Raw genomic sequence first — 16,150 nt, forward strand, 5'->3', positions numbered from 1 at the left:
GACTTATTTCACTTAGCATAATACCCTCTGGTTCCATTCACATTGTTGCAAATGGCAAGATTTCATTCTTTCTGATGGCTGAGTAATATTCCATTGTATATACATACCATATCTTCTTTATCCATTCATCAGTCAATGGACATCTGGGCTCTTTCCATAATTTCGCTGTCGTTGATAGTGCTGCTACAAACACTGGAATGCATGTGCCCCTTCGAATGAGTACTTTTGTATGCTCTGGATAAATACCTAGTATTGCAACTGGGTCATAGGGTGATTCATAATTTTAACTTTTTGAAGAACCTCCATACTGTTTTCCAGAGTGGCTATACCAATTTGTAAGGAATACAGTCAATATTGTAATAACTTTGTATGGTGACAGATGATAACTATACTCATTGTGGTGAGCATTTTGTAAAGTATATAATTGTTCAATCACTATGTTGTACATCTGAAACTAATGTAATACTTAATGTCATCTATACTTTAATTTAAAAAATGGTTAAATTATATCCATGCAGTGGAATATTATATGGCTATTAAAAAGGTGAAAATAGGGGCATCTGGATAGCTCAGTTAGTTAAGCATCTGCCTTCAGCTCAGGTCATGATCCTGGGGTGCTGGGGTCCTGGGATTGATCCCTGCATCAGGCTCTCTGCTCAGCAGGGAGCTTGCTACTCCCCTCTCTCTCTGCCTGATGCTCTCCCTACTTGTGCTCTCTCTCTGTCAAACAAAAAAAATTAAATCTGTAAACAAAAAACAACCAAAGAAACCCCCCAAAAGTGGAAATGGCTGTATATACTTTTAAAAAATATTTTAATTATTTATTCATGAGAGACCCAGAAAGAGAGAGAAAGGGGGGGGGGGGGGCAGAGACCCAGGCAGAGGGAGAAGCAGGCTCCACACAAGGAGCCCGATGTGGGACTCGATCCCAAATCCTGGGATCACACCCTGAGCCAAAGGCAGGTGCCCAACTGCTTAGCCACCCAGGTGTCCCTGGCTGTGTACATTTTGATATGGAGCAAACTCCAACTTATATTAAGAGAAAAAGATCTTATAAATTGTTACCTCTATTAAGTACCTATTAATTAGGTTCATTTGTTATACTATAAGCTGTTAATATTTAAATCAAAGTATTTTTATTAATTTATTATGTTTCTCTAAGGACAAATTCCAGCCTTGCAATCACTTTATAATTTGCTTACCTGACTGAACGATCATCACTTCCAGTCACAGCCAAAGGTTTTGTAGGATGAACAGCAAGTGCCCAAAGTTCACCTTCACAATGCCCTTGCATAATCAGGAAAGGTTTATTTCTTTCATGCACCACAATTTCAAAAATTTCACTGTCCTGTGTTCCAACTAGAATGTGGTCACCTCGCCAACAAACACTCCTCACAGACAAACCTAATCAAAAGTAAATTGTATTTAAGATAATGCTGTAATAATATAATGCCAATCTGCTAAATCAATTTAATTTTTGTACCTTTTATACCTTAGATGTAAGATAAAAGGAATCTACAAGTCTTTGATCCACACATTTTCTTCAATTATCCATGTTATTTGCTATGTGGAGATGTGATTCCACATAACAAATGATTTACCTAGTTTCTATCCACCCTTCAAGACATACATTCTTCCTTATTAGACTTTAGTCATAGCCTGACCACTCTTCAGCTGAAGTCTGATAACACAGTCTGCACCATCCAAAAATTAACTGCTCAGGAACTATCTTTATAGAACTATATTATCTTTTTTCTTATAATAATCTGGCTTCTCCTATGTCTACATTTAATTTCTTCCATCTGCTCACAAAATCATTAAAAAGAGAGACTTCTACTTTTTCTATATATTCCATAATCCTTTCTGTAACCTCAGGAAAGCTAGTGTTTCTCTGTTTTCTCATCTGTATAATGTGGCCAACATAAAAGCACTGTGTATTTCACAATGTTCTTGTGAGAGTCAAATAAGAAAAAGTATCAAATTATTTTGCAAACTTTAAGGTACAATAGTGCTGAGCAAAACTAATGAAAATAATGTAACGGCTAACATTTACTGAATGATTATTATGTGCCAGACACTTTTAAACATTTTATGTATATTAAACCAGCTCATTTAATCCTCTGAGATAGTTATTCTCACTTACAAATGAGATTAAATATGTAGTCCAAGGTCACACACGTAGTAAGTGACTGAAATAAGGCTTAAACACAGACCTCTGCAACCTCCAATCCTACTCCAATAATACCACACCAGTGAACAATGGGTTTATTCTTATACTGAAAGATTCTATTTTATCAATTTTTTAAATACCCAAAGAAAATATCTCCTAATTGCTGATGAAATTGGATGAAGGAAAAACACATCTATGTGCTTTAAATCATCCTGAACAAAACTTTGCTCAATCTTCAACACACTTTATTTTCAACAGTTTGTTGCTAAATAGTTACATTTAGCATTCTATTAGTAAAATATTTTCAAAATCCAAGGTTACCTAAGCAAGCACTTATCACCTCTTCCTGTAAGTCCCATTATAATATGCATTGCATTAGATATATAAAAGAATCCTTGTCATAACAATAAACCTAGACTGGCTTTAGGCAAATTCTCCTTTTCAATAAAAGTTCAATTAAATGCACACAGTATGAAGGGGCAAATTTAAGTCTCACTTATATTTACAAAACATACATTTATATTCACTAAAAGAAACAATCTTTGCTACATTTAGAATTTGTCTAGTAGTGAGACATTTGTTTTGTAATTACCTTTGTATCCCTGGTCTGTTTCCCTGAGATCAATCACAGTAATCGGTTTAAAAGTTAAATCCCAAAGACGAATACAGCCATCTCTGCCACCAGTAGCAAAGCCTTCTTCACAAGCATTCATACTAAAAATTCCTGCCTAACAGAGAAATAAAATAGTTTAACAATATACTCTAAGAAAATCTACTATATGTAAGTTAGAAACTCACATTATAAGATTTTGATATGACAGGAATAAACATCAGAAAAACAAGTGAAAATCTAGAAATAAATCTATGTATATATACATATATATATGTGAATACAATAAATGACCAATGATATAGGCATAACATAAAGTTAAACCTTACACCACATATAAAAATAAATTATAGACATAAAATTCTAAAAGTAAGAAATAAGTATGTTAGAAAAGAATCAGAAGAACACTTACATAACTTTGAACTATGAGAGACCTTTTATGCAAGGCAAGTTACTACCCACAAGCCACAAAGGAAAACAATTTTCCATACAAGAAAAGATATCATAAGCAAAGACAGACTAGGGAAATATCTGCAATGTGTATGACTGTTGAAAAGTTAATATCCCTATATTATACAAGTGAATAAAGAAATCCAACAAAAATAACAAAAAAGAGCAAAGGGGAAGAAAAAATGATTAATAGAAAAGGAATTTCAAGTAGTCAATAAATATGAAATTTTACAAGTACAAAACATTAAAAACAAGAAATTACTACTTGGCAGCCAGAAAACAGGCAAAAATTTACAATAGTGGTCACATCCCGTGCTGAGAAGTATGATGAAGAAACTGGTATTTTTATATACTGATGAGGAAAATGTAAGTTGCCATAGTATTTGTGGAAATGAATCTGGTATTTCTGGTCTTCAGACATGTTGCTCAAAGCAAGTCCTGTTCTGCGTGGTTCTTTAATATAATTAATACGTAAAATATTATCTATTTAATAGTGGTTCATATTAGTGTATTTAATAACTTTTCTACCTGAGACCTTACTGCTAACTATGTGGCAGCTCTGTGTTCCCTAGTTCCCTTCACTATGTAAGGGACCCAACTGCTAATAATTCCTAATGTAAAAAAACACTACAAGGTTTTAACAACAGATTTTTCTCCCTTGATCTGATAACTTTTTAGTATGAAAATATCATGAATTACACAAATTAAATTCCTTTGCCACTCACTTGGCAAAGGAATGATATTAAAAGGATATATTTTTTTTAAATTGTCCAAAATTTCCCACTGGTAAATAAGCCACAAGAATACTAGCTTTATTCTAATGTAGTTAATCTAGAATACTTTTAGGTTTAATTTAACAAGCTTTTTATCAACCCTACCCTAAGAAAAGTACCATATCAGGGCAATAGTTTGAACAAGGTACTAATTATACTAATTTAGTAAATATCCACGTGTCTAAGTACGTAATGTTTCTTCATTGAAATCCTGAAAAGAAACAGACAATTCAGTTATACCAGCATCTTTTAACTAATGAACTGACTAGAAAGTCTGCTATATTATATAATCTACTGTTCTAGAAAGTTCAAGAAAGTAAGTGGTTATCTAAAAGTATTTAAATTATTTAAATATACTTACAGTATGGGCTCCTTGTATTGTCCGTATAAGATTGATTCCTTTCCAAACATATATATCCCCATTAAGTGCACCAGAATATGTTAATTCATCCCTTGCACAGGCCAAGCACAAAATTGTTTGAAGGTCACCAGTCTTACCAAAGACCCCTCGTTTTGGGGTCAGGGCATTTCCACATAAACTCCAGAACTAAAAGGTACACAGTATAATCAAATTACAAATAATGCTTATAAAATAAAATATTTTCTAATACTTTGAAGCTATATTAGAGCAGACTAAAAATTACCTAAGAAATCCCCTTATGAAATATTAGCTTTCAAATGTTCACATCCTCATTCTAGTGTTGTCAATAGCTATATTATAGCAGAAAAGTCACTGGTTTCAATCTTTATCTGTAAGAATAAGGGGGGTGAACTAGATTATTTTAAAAATAGGCTATGCTTCCCTCCTTTGGTTTCTGAAAAAATCTACTCGAAACTTAAGACAAGTAAAGGAGTTGGTTATGGGTTAGCAATGAAAATGAAGACACTATACACTAATAGGTAGAAGGGCTAAACCTAATATTCAATCTTTGATAAAGATAATAAAGATGGAAAAAAACGTTGCTCTCATTGATATTTTCAAAGCTGAGCAATTCCTTTACTTGCAAAGCTTAAACATAAGAGAGATACATATTTGGAATAATTTGTTCATTCTAATGGGAAGTCAAACATAAATCTTCATGACCATGGTTTTAATTCTTTTATGTAGATTCAGGAAAATTTTAGTAGTTTTCAGAAAGAAAGAAACAAAATGGAATAGGGCAAGGATATACAGAATAGTTTTGCATAAAGAAATTTGGCCCAGAGAATAAATTCAACTTTATAATAAGTAAATTACCATGTAAAGTATCATAATTTGTTACTATCATAATGCATACTTAAAGATCTCACCTTATCTTTAAGACCTTATTTTAAGACTAAAGATCTTAGTTTAAAACCTGAAGCCGGGATCCCTGGGTGGCTTAGCGGTTTAGCGCCTGCCTTTGGCCCAGGGCATGATCCTGGAGTCCTGGGATCGAATCCCATGGCAGGCTCCCGGCATGGAGCCTGCTTCTCCCTCTGCCCCCCCACCATGTCTATCATGAATAAATAAATAAAATCTTTAAAAAAATAAAAATAAAACCTGAAGCCTCGGGCAGCCCGGGTGGTTAGTGGTTTAGCGCCACCTTCAGGCAGGGCGTGATCCTGGAGACCTGGGATTGAGTCCCATGTCAGGCAACCTGTATGGAGCCTGCTTCTCCCTCTGCCTTTCTCTCTCTCTCGCTCTCTCTGTCTCTCATTAATAAATAAATAAAATCTTTAAAAAAATAAAATAAAATCTGAAGCCTCAAAAAACTAAAAATTATGATGCTTATCCATTCAAATAATTCATGAATGCTTTAATCTATGAAACTTTGATTTTTTTAATTCTAAAAGCTTCATGATTCTTATGCGCAAGGATAGCTAGTTCTCTTCCTTTCAACAAATCCCTATTTCAGTCTATTATTTTCATCTAGGTGAGTGATTTTTGGCTGCATATTAGACTCACCAGAGAGAAATTATATAACATGGTATGCTTGGGCCTCCGCTGAGATAAACTGAGATAGAATCTCTGGAGAGTTAAACCCAGATATCCAATAATTTTGATGCTCAGAGTAAAGAACTATTGTTCTATAATCCAGATCAGTGCCATCTAATAGTACTTTCTGTGGTAATAAAAATACTCTCTCTCTGTATATATACTGTCCAATAGAGTAACCACGGGATACATGTAGACTTAAAGCATTTAAAATGTGACTGCTGGGATGACTGAAAAAATGATAAATTTTTCTTTAATTTTAATTAATTTAAATAGCTCTATGTGGCTAGTTGCTACTGTACTGGCCAGTGAAGTTCTAGATCATCTTTGGGACTTAGCGTCCTCACTCGTATGGTCTGTAAAGAGATCAATCCTATTTTTCACTGACTCTATGAAAAGAAATGTAATTCACAGTAAACATATAGTTTAATTCAGAAGAATAGTTGTTTAAACCCTGAAAATGGAACCTTCAGTTTTATTTACAATATAAAATAGTAAGATCTGTTTATTAATTTGCCAATAATTTATTAAGCATTTTACATCAAGTACCATGTCAAACATCATCTTGTTTATCACAGATGAAGAAAACAAAAATTTCTACCTTCACAATGCTTATACTATGTACCTTAAACCTAGCATAGAGCCTTTTGCTTCTGAATATTTGTTAAAAAAAATATGTAATACTATTCATTATCAAATCAGTACCATAATATCAAAACCAGAATTGTAGTGGCAGTTAAAGACACTTTGGAGAAAATGTGGATGAAGTGAGCATATTGAAAGAAAGTGAACACAGAACCTTATTTACTAGGAATTAACTGTTATAAGGAACTGTTGTATCAGATAATGGAAGAAAAACAAGTATTTCCAATCTGCACCAGGGATTTAACAATAACTCTAAACATAAGAATGAATAGCACCATTGACTATATGGGCTTCAAAACCTCAACTTAATTGTAAAACAAAACTCAGAAGCTTTCTTAAGCAAAATAAACTGTGGCCACCAAAGGCTGAGTCAAATCAGAGAGTAAATATGAAAAAAGGAAAAAAGAACAGTTTCGGAAAGATGACCATGTGCTAGGAACTATGACAAGCACATGAATAAATACTGCCTTATTTAATACACTCTATAAACTACAGTTTTAAAATGTGAAAAATGCTCAATGAGACTACATGACTCATCCCAGGTCAAACAGCTAAGCTGGTAAATGGCAAAGCCAACTGTGTCCATGCTGTTTCTGCCACACCATCCATTTCTGTGAAAGAAATCTCTTACTTTACTTGGTTTCCTATGCTTGCTTATATTTTGCTCTGTAAGTGAAACATGAGGAAACAAGACAAACACAGTAAAGCCTACTTCACAAGAGTATAAATTCCTTTATGAATAGTGTTTCATTCATTCCCTACTCGAACCTATATCCCTTACATTGTCTCACATACAGTAACGACATGATAAAAACCTGTTAGGTTGAATATCAGAATGGTAAAAATTTGACATTTTAAAAATAAGTACTGTCAAAATCCTAAGACTATCTAAGTTATAAATAGTGCGGTATGTACTTAGCAGCAGAGGGGAAGCATACATGACTATTATAAAACAAGACCCTTCTAGTACCTTGATATGTTTTACACCACAGCTGACAAGTTTATTTGGCTGGTACAAATCCCAAGAGATATCAAATATCTGTAAACAAATCAGATTCATGGTTAAAACGCTTATTTTCAGAATCATTGAAGAATCCATTCAAAAGACCAAATACCTCCAAACCCTACCTATCATAAAACAGTATTCCTCACTAAAAAATAATCAGATTCCCACACTTTACAATCTTACAAGAAATATGGAAATGATATGAACAAAAACTATTTCTTAGCTTCTATAAACTTCACAAAACAACTAGTGAAGTGAAAATTAACATCTTTATTTTTAATTTTTAAAAAAATTTGGTCCATAAGTAATAAGAATAGTTCAACAGAACTAGGGCATGAGGCAGGTACCTACATAATTTTTACAGAGGCAAAATACTGAATGAAATGTACATTTACATTTATAAAACAGCTTAGAAATAGAGTTTTTAAAAAGTAATTGAAATAGAGAACATTTTTATAGTTTTCTATCATACAGGACTATACAAAGAATCTCAATATTTACCTCATAGTATAAATTCTGTTTTTATTTTTTAGCTGTATTGTTTATTGTCAAACAAAATTAACTTAAATTTTGGAGGTCCTAGGCTTTGTTCCTTGTCTAAAATTCCCCAAATTCTAAATACATACAAACTATTTTTGTTATAAGAGCAAACAAAAAACCCAGTTGAAACAAAATATATGCTGGAAATGTGTACATTCATAATAAAAGAAATATTTGAAAAATAATTTCAGAGCAGAAAAATACATTGTTAGTCTTCACCATGTTTCTTTGACACCTACCCTGCAAAATCGCCAAAGATAGTTATGATCTCTAAATTTGTACAAAATTATACTCTTCAGTGATAATGAAGAATATATCTTAGAAACAAATATTTAACAACTCATCATGACACAGATTATATGAAAAACAGATTGTGCAACTTTAAAATACTAACTACCAAAATACTCTAAAAATTCTGACAGTAGTATTTTTCATAATAATCCATTTACTAAATCAAAAGTGTGAAATACTTTAATTCAAAATACACAATTATCAATAAAATATACCTAACACTTTAATAATTATCTAAATTATGTTTGTGTGTAACAGGCCCCTTTGACAATCTGCTAAAAGACAAGTTTATTTTCCAAAATGCAAATATACACAAAATTTTGCATACAACTTTTATAGATTCCACCTCTCCACCCCACCATAGAAATAATAACTACATCTCCCATCCTGGGTCAGGTTAGAATTTTACTACATAGAAAAAATGAGACACATTTTTAAGGGTTTATGACAAAGTTTCTGATGTGTATTTATAAAAGTAACATAATATTTAATTAAAAAGTTGACTACAAAGTAACTTCCATATTAACTTAAACAGCTTAGAATAAGGAATATTTTTAGTAAGTTTCCAAAGTAAAAAATGTTAGGTCTCAAAAATTTTTAATAAGAATATATAATTTCGGGCAGCCCCAGTGGCGCAGCAGTTTAGCGCCGTCTGCAGCCCGGGGTGTGATCCTGGAGACCAGGGATCGAGTCCAGCTTCGGGCTCCCTGCATGGAGCCTGCCTCTCCCTCTGCCTGTGTCTCTGCCTATCTCTCTCTGAATAAATAAATAAAATCTTAAAAAATAATAAGAATATATAAATTCAAAATCACACATGTAATATCATTTTTCACTTTAATTATGATACATACATAACAAATTAGTAATAAATGAAACTACATAGACCCTAGGCATGAACCATTTCATTTTTTTTTTAAGATTTTATTTATTTATTCATGAGAAACACAGAGAGAGAGAGAGAGAGAGAGAGAGGCAGAGACACAGGCAGAGGGAGAAGCAGGCTCCATGGAGGAAGCCTGACGTGGGACTCGATCCCGGGTACCCAGGATCACACCCCCAGCCGAAGGCAGTGCTAAACCGCTGAGCCACCTGGGCTACCTGAACGATTCAATTTTTAAACAGAGGTTTGAATAACTTAAAATTCATCATTTTTGCTGAAGCAATAAATGGTTAAAAGTTTTGGGCTAACACTATGCTTTTGAGTCATATTTTTGGGTACTACAATATATATACATTCTAAAATTTTATGAGTATTTGCAACTGTACTTTAAGTTTTTAATTATATATAAACTATCTGGCAATAAAAAAATACAGAAACATAAAATCCCCTGGCTGTCCTCTTTTTCCCATTCAATACCCGGTAGAAACTCCAAAGGAGAATACTTACTCTATCTGTGTGACCAGGGGCCATAGATAACATTTTTCCCCTTTTCCAATCCCAAACACAAACCGCATTCTTTGAATCAAGTCCAACTGAAACCAAGCGCTGAATTATATCCAAGAAGTCCATGAGGGAATAAAAAGGCAAGAAATCAAAAAGGAACCAAATTATAAGTGGCAAACAAATTATACTAATGGGTTTATGAATATCAAAATTTATACATTTATATCTTATAGACCTCATAGAGGTCTTGTTAAAATTTGCATACGTGTAGTTCTTCAAGTTAAGAAATAGATGAGAGACTTCCATCCTAACAGTAGGAATGACAAAATATCCTAAACATCTCTCCCACTAAAAATTAAAAGTGCTGGATAAAGTGTAAAAACATCTTCTAAAATGCATTGCTGAGCTGTCATGAAATTATGAAATCTGGAACAAAAAGTGATTTCAGATGGGAATCCTGGAGTGTAAGAGAGTTCCCATACCCAATTTACTCTAAAGGTACCAACTAACTCCTGGTAAGCCTGATTTTCCTTCTGAACAAGAAAAGGAAATAAAGTTTAGGGTCAGCCCAAGGCATAGATTTGAACTTCTGACCTTTGACTAAAGCAGTGAACTCCTAGGAGTAAGGGGAAACAAGAAACCGATACGAAAGAAAGAAAGAGTGAGAGAAAGAGTAGAGAAAGAGAGAGAAAGAGAGAGAAAAGAGAGAAAAGAAAAAAGAGAGAGAAAGAAAAGAAAAGAGGACGGCAGTGCATTAGGCGGGTACAAACCTCCCTGGAAACGGATATTCAGAAGTGGCTTCCATAGAGTCTTGGGGCCCCACTCCACATTAATTATGAACCCCTCAAATGGAAAATTTCAGAGTGATTCTGAGAGTTTCAGTCTTTAATCATCTTCAACAATGTAGCACAGGCAAATATAAACCCCATCTGGAGGAGCGACACTTCAATCCATCATGCCTCAAAGAATTCCTACAGGTAGCAATTCAATAAACACAAAAATAAACAAACACCCCCAACCACCATGACCATGGGAAATAAAGGACTATGAGTAAGATCAACAAGTCAAGACAAATGGCAAAATCAGTCCTAGAAAACATCAGACACTGGAATTACCAGGTGAAGAGAGAAATAAAATTAAGGCTTCGAAGTATCTTCATATGAGCAAAGAATAGGATACTGTAGAAAGTATTCAAACAGATTTGAAAAAGCAAATAGAATTTCTAGAAATGAGAAATAAAATAAATGAAATTTAAAATGCAGTGGAAGAGTTAAATAGGTGATTAGAAGGAGATGAAGATACAGAGTTAAGAAGAGGAAACAGTGAGATGGAAAGTATGAGAGGGCTTAAGAAACACAAAAAACGGACTTCCAGCCATGAAGGAGCATCAGGGTCTGAACTTGCTCCCACCATAAACTAGAAAACTCAAAATGTATAAAACAAATGCTTTCAGACATTTATAACAGGAAGTGAAGCACTATGAACCCCGAAAAAGGGAGAAAACAAACAAGGTGAGACCTGCATTTGCCCCAGCTTCATCTAGGAGGGAATAGCATAGAAAGGTAGAATCTAAACAGAGCCCAGCAGATTTGCTGATTTGAGAAGACAGAGCCTGGAGTTCAGAGGGATCAAAATGGCTAGAATTTGCAGAGCAGAGAAAGAGCTCCGGAAAATTTGTTTATGGGTCCCCTTGAGAACATCAATCTTTGCATACATAGGGTGAAATCCATAAAGCCATGCAAAGAACAAATTCTGGGATAAAAAGCAATTATGGGAGAGCTAAACCAAAAAATTCCCAAAGATCAGAAAGGGTCAGGATCACTCAAGTTCCCAATAGCCAGAATGTAAATATCTCTGAATTCACTAGGTATTCAGTAGAGATCCCAGAAGGTTATAACTTAGTGGTGAAATTAAGCCAATAGTGATAGAGGAAAAGCTACTCTAGCCCTGTCCCCCAAAAGTTTAAAAGCAAGATTTCACAAGGATCAAACTGACAGGCAAGGAACTTAACTACCTGCCAGAACAATATCCAAAATACTTCAAAGGAATACAACAAAATCTAGAGTTCAGAATGTAACATACACATTGTATAGAACCCCATAAAAAATTACTGGACATGTGAACAGAGAGGAAAATGTGACAAATAACAGGAGAAAAATCAGTTAACAGAATGAGGCCTAAGAATCACAGAAATGATTAAAATTAGAGACATTAGCTATCAAAAGGAAAATGTTTAAGATGCTTAAGAGTTATTTTATTTTATTTAAGATTTTATTTTTAAGTAATCTCTACATCCAACGTGGGCTAGAACCTACAACTCTGAGATCAAGAGTTGCATGTTCCATTGACAGAGCCAACCGGGTGCCCTGCTCAAGAATTATTTTAAAATATACAAAGAATCAAAAGAGAAATGGAATATAAAAGAACACATAGAACTTGTAAAAATAAATATTACATGAAATAAAAATTCACCCCCTAGGATTAATAGCAGCTTAGAGAATTAAGAAAGGTCAATGAACTTGAGGATGCAGCAACAAAAACTACCCAAAATAAAGGACAGAAAGAAAAAGGAAAAAATTAACAATGCCTTGGTTAATTTTACAAAAACATCAAATATTATAACATACAGATTACTGTAGCTCCAGGAAGAGAAGATGGAGGAAAAGAAAAAACAAAACTGAAGAAATAATGACTAAAATTGCCTAAACGTGATGAAACCAAACCCAGAAATCTAAGATGCTCAATAAACTCCCAGCAGGATAATCAGACACACACACACACACACACACACACACACACATACAACATACATCGACACAAATGGTAATAAAATTGCCAAAACCAGTACTAAAGAGAAAAATATCTTAAAAGCAGCCAGAAAAAAAGACAATTTTGGTTTGGAGGATCAAAAATTAAAAAATTATCCTAGATTTTTCATCTGAAGCTATGCAAGTCAGATGACAATGAATAACCTCTTTAAAATCCTTGGTGTGGGGTCGGGGGATGCCTGGGTGGCTCAAGCCATTAAGCTTAAGACTCTTGATTGGGGCTCAGGTCATGATTTCAGAGTCATGGGATCAAGCTGGCATCAGGCGCTGCACTCGGTGTGGAGTCTGTCGTCCCTCTCCCTCTGGTCCTCCCCCTGCTTATGCTCTCCAACCTCTCTCACTTTCTTTCTCTCTCTCGAATAAATAAATATATAAAATCTTTAAAATGCTGAAGGGGAAAAAGGCAACACAGAACAGTGTAGCAAAATTATCTTTGGAAAATTGGGTCAAAATGGCCTTTTTAAGTAAACAGAAGGTAAGAAAATACACCATCGACAAATGTACACTAGAACTAGATACGATAATGGAAATTTCTTCAGGCAGACAGAAATGATACACATGTGAATGAAGAATGCCCAAATGGTAGGTATGTAAATAAGACTTTCCTTGTTTTTCATTTTCTTTTAAAACTATTTAAAGCAAAAATAACAGTTATTATGAAATTTACAAAATATATATAAAATAACAACAACAATAGCACAGTAAACAGGAGAGAAAGGAAACAGCAGAATATATATTTTTCCACATCCTTTCCAAGTGCATATGACGCTCCATGAAGATCACAAAATAAACCTAAACAAATTTAAAATACAGACAATGTTGTCTGACAAAACCAGAAATTAGAACAAGAAGTTGTGCAGAAAATCATCCAAACAGGTGGAAATTAACAATATACTTCTAAGGAACTGGATGGTTAAAGAAGAAATCATAAGGATCAACACACATAATTTGAAAAACACTGGTTTAGAAGCAGGAGTTGGCAAATTATAACCTTCAGGCCAAATCTTGCCTGCACAGGACTTTTGTAAATAAAATTTACAAATAAATAAATTTTGTAAATAAAATTTTATTGGAGCACAGCCATACCTATTCTTTTATAAGTTGTCTATGACTGCTTTCCATGGCTGCTTTCCCACTACAATGCAGGGCTGAGTAGTTAAGACAGAGATGGTATGGTCTACAAAGCTTATATATTTACTATCTGACTTGTTACAGAAAGTTTATTAATCTCTGATTTAAGGCATAGATGCTGGTACTAGACTGCCTAGATTTAAACATTAGCTCCATTTCCTACGAATTGGATTACTTTCAGCAGTTATGTAGCCTCTTTGTACCTTAGTTTCCTCACCTATTAAGTGGGGATAATAAAAGTGTTTCATAGGGTTAATATGAGAATATATACATATATAAAAGAGTTACTATATGGTTAATGTTATATAAAAATGTTGGCTGTCATCATTATTAGTTCATCATAACCATAATCAGATTTAAGAATCTATGCCATCAGGGCATCTAGGTGGCTCAGCTGATTGAGCATCTGACTCTTGGTTTCAGCTCAGGTCATGATCTCACGGGTTGTGAGTTCAAGCCCTAAGTCAGGCTCTGTGCTTAGCGAGGAGTCTGCTTGAAGATTCTCTCCCTCTGCCCCTCACCCCACTCACACGCAAGTACTCATCCTGTAAAAAATAAATCTTTTTTTTAAAAAAGAATATATGCCCTCTTCCTGTCTGAATGAGAAATGCCATCTAGCACCCAGTGAGAAACAGATTCTGCAGACTAGAATTACTATTTAAACCCTCCAATGGATGGAGCAAATGGCTTCCATAAAAAGATACAGTATGTAGTTTGTTATGGCTTTCCATCAAATCATGCTGGCAGAAAGTGTAAGAGAACATGAGGAGATGATATTTTTCCTGATACTCTTTAATAGTTGGGAACTACAGAGTATCCGTAAGAATCTAGCTAAAACAGATATCTACCTAAAATTTTACAAGTATAAAGTGAGGGATAGTCAGAGGGGCACTGTCCTTTCTATTGATGCTTCTTCTCTCTGCCTTGGCTCATCATACAAACACAATAAACCACAATCGGTCAAAAGCTTTAAAACTCCATGCATCTCCACAGAACCTTGAAACATCCAGCTCTATATCAGTAACAAGAGAGACCGGGGAGCACTCCCTCTGTAGCCTGATAAATTTATCATGGCCAAAATCAACCTCCTTCGGTGTAGGTTATGCAAGAGCGAGAGGATAAGATAGAAATCACCAAGCCAATACTACTTCCTCTCCTAGCTGTCATTTTTTACTTTATCATTTTTTTCTCACATTTAACCCAGCCTAGGTAGGTGAGGAGGATGATAAAGTTTTCCAGTAAAAATAATGCTTTAGGGGTGCCTGAGTGGCTCAGTCAGTTGAGTGTCTGCCTTCAGCTCAGGTCATGATCCCAAGATCCTGGGATTGAGCTCCTTGTCAGGCTCCCTGTTCAGTGGGGAGTCTGCTTCTTCCTGCTAGGTGTGCGCACACGCATGCGCTCTCTCTCTCAAATAAATAAATAAATAAATAAATAAATCTTAAAAAGAAAAAAAAAACTAATGCTTTAACCGTATCTTGAAAGATTGAGGAAGAACTGGGGAGAAAAGTAAGAGAAAGTACCTTTCAGACCAAAGGAACCAAGCTTAAAGAGATCATGGTGTTTCAGGAAAAAGCCTAATTCACAGTGGCTGAAGGGAGGAGTCCCACCTGGAAAGTGGCTGGAAACAAAGCTGGAAAGGTAGGCCAGAGTCAGAAGAAGAGTAAACTCTGTGTTTTAATAGAGTCAGAATAAAGAGAGATTCAGTTTTAAATGTGTAATCTATGGTATATTTTGTATGACATTCAAGGGAGAGGGTATCTGGAGTCGAGAAGAGAAGCTGAGGCCACTGTTAACTGATATGGGTGCTAAAATCATGGCTCTAAATAATCACCTAGAGAGAATAAGTAAACAGAAAAGGCTAGAGACTCCTAAAGCATACTGACATTTAAGAGGCAGCCAGAAAGAAGAGCTCCTTTAAAGATAATTAAGAGGGACGCCTGGGTGGCTCAGCAGTTGAGCATCTGCCTTTGGCTCAGGTCGTGATCCCCAGGTCCTGGGATCGAGGCCCACATCAGGCTCCCTGCAGGGGAGCCTGCTTCTCCCTCTGCCAATGTCTCTGCCCCTCTCTCTCTGTGTCTCTCATGAATAAATAAATAAATCTTTAAATAAATAAAGATTAATTAAGAGGTAAAAACATATAAAGAACCCTCTATCCAACTTTACCAAATTTCTCCTTGATCCTGTTCCCAAACAAAATCTTGGTGGTGTCCATTAATTGATTTGGAAGTATTCATTAAAAAGTTCTAGCACACTAAATACTCAAATAAGAAAAATATCCTAATAGACGTGGCTAGACAATCCCATGTGTTCCTGCAACTGTGAAACATATTCAAATAACCATTATTCTTAAAAGATTTTAGTATGG

General features: G+C 34.7%; 1 protein-coding gene across 13 annotated transcripts in view; it reads right to left on the reverse strand.

Moving 5' to 3' along the window:
- EML5 (EMAP like 5) overlaps nucleotides 1-16,150 on the reverse strand; it is a 183,047-nt gene that overhangs the window by 134,186 nt on the left and 32,711 nt on the right. For 12 of the 13 annotated variants that reach the window (XR_013386704.1, XR_013386706.1, XR_013386707.1 and 9 more), the window contains exons 3-7: nucleotides 9,830-9,928; nucleotides 7,576-7,644; nucleotides 4,365-4,550; nucleotides 2,763-2,898; nucleotides 1,203-1,404 (exon numbers count right to left, since the gene is read on the reverse strand). Coding sequence is in view for 10 of the 13 variants with exons in the window: in XM_077910282.1 (XP_077766408.1) it covers nucleotides 1,203-1,404; nucleotides 2,763-2,898; nucleotides 4,365-4,550; nucleotides 7,576-7,644; nucleotides 9,830-9,928 (692 nt within the window). In the remaining 3 variants the exon portion in view is untranslated. The remainder of the gene's footprint in view (nucleotides 1-1,202; nucleotides 1,405-2,762; nucleotides 2,899-4,364; nucleotides 4,551-7,575; nucleotides 7,645-9,829; nucleotides 9,929-16,150) is intronic. The other variant, XM_077910284.1, reaches the window with a different exon arrangement.

Source organism: Canis aureus, chromosome 9, assembly GCF_053574225.1.
Source record: "Canis aureus isolate CA01 chromosome 9, VMU_Caureus_v.1.0, whole genome shotgun sequence".
NCBI lineage: Eukaryota > Metazoa > Chordata > Mammalia > Carnivora > Canidae > Canis > Canis aureus.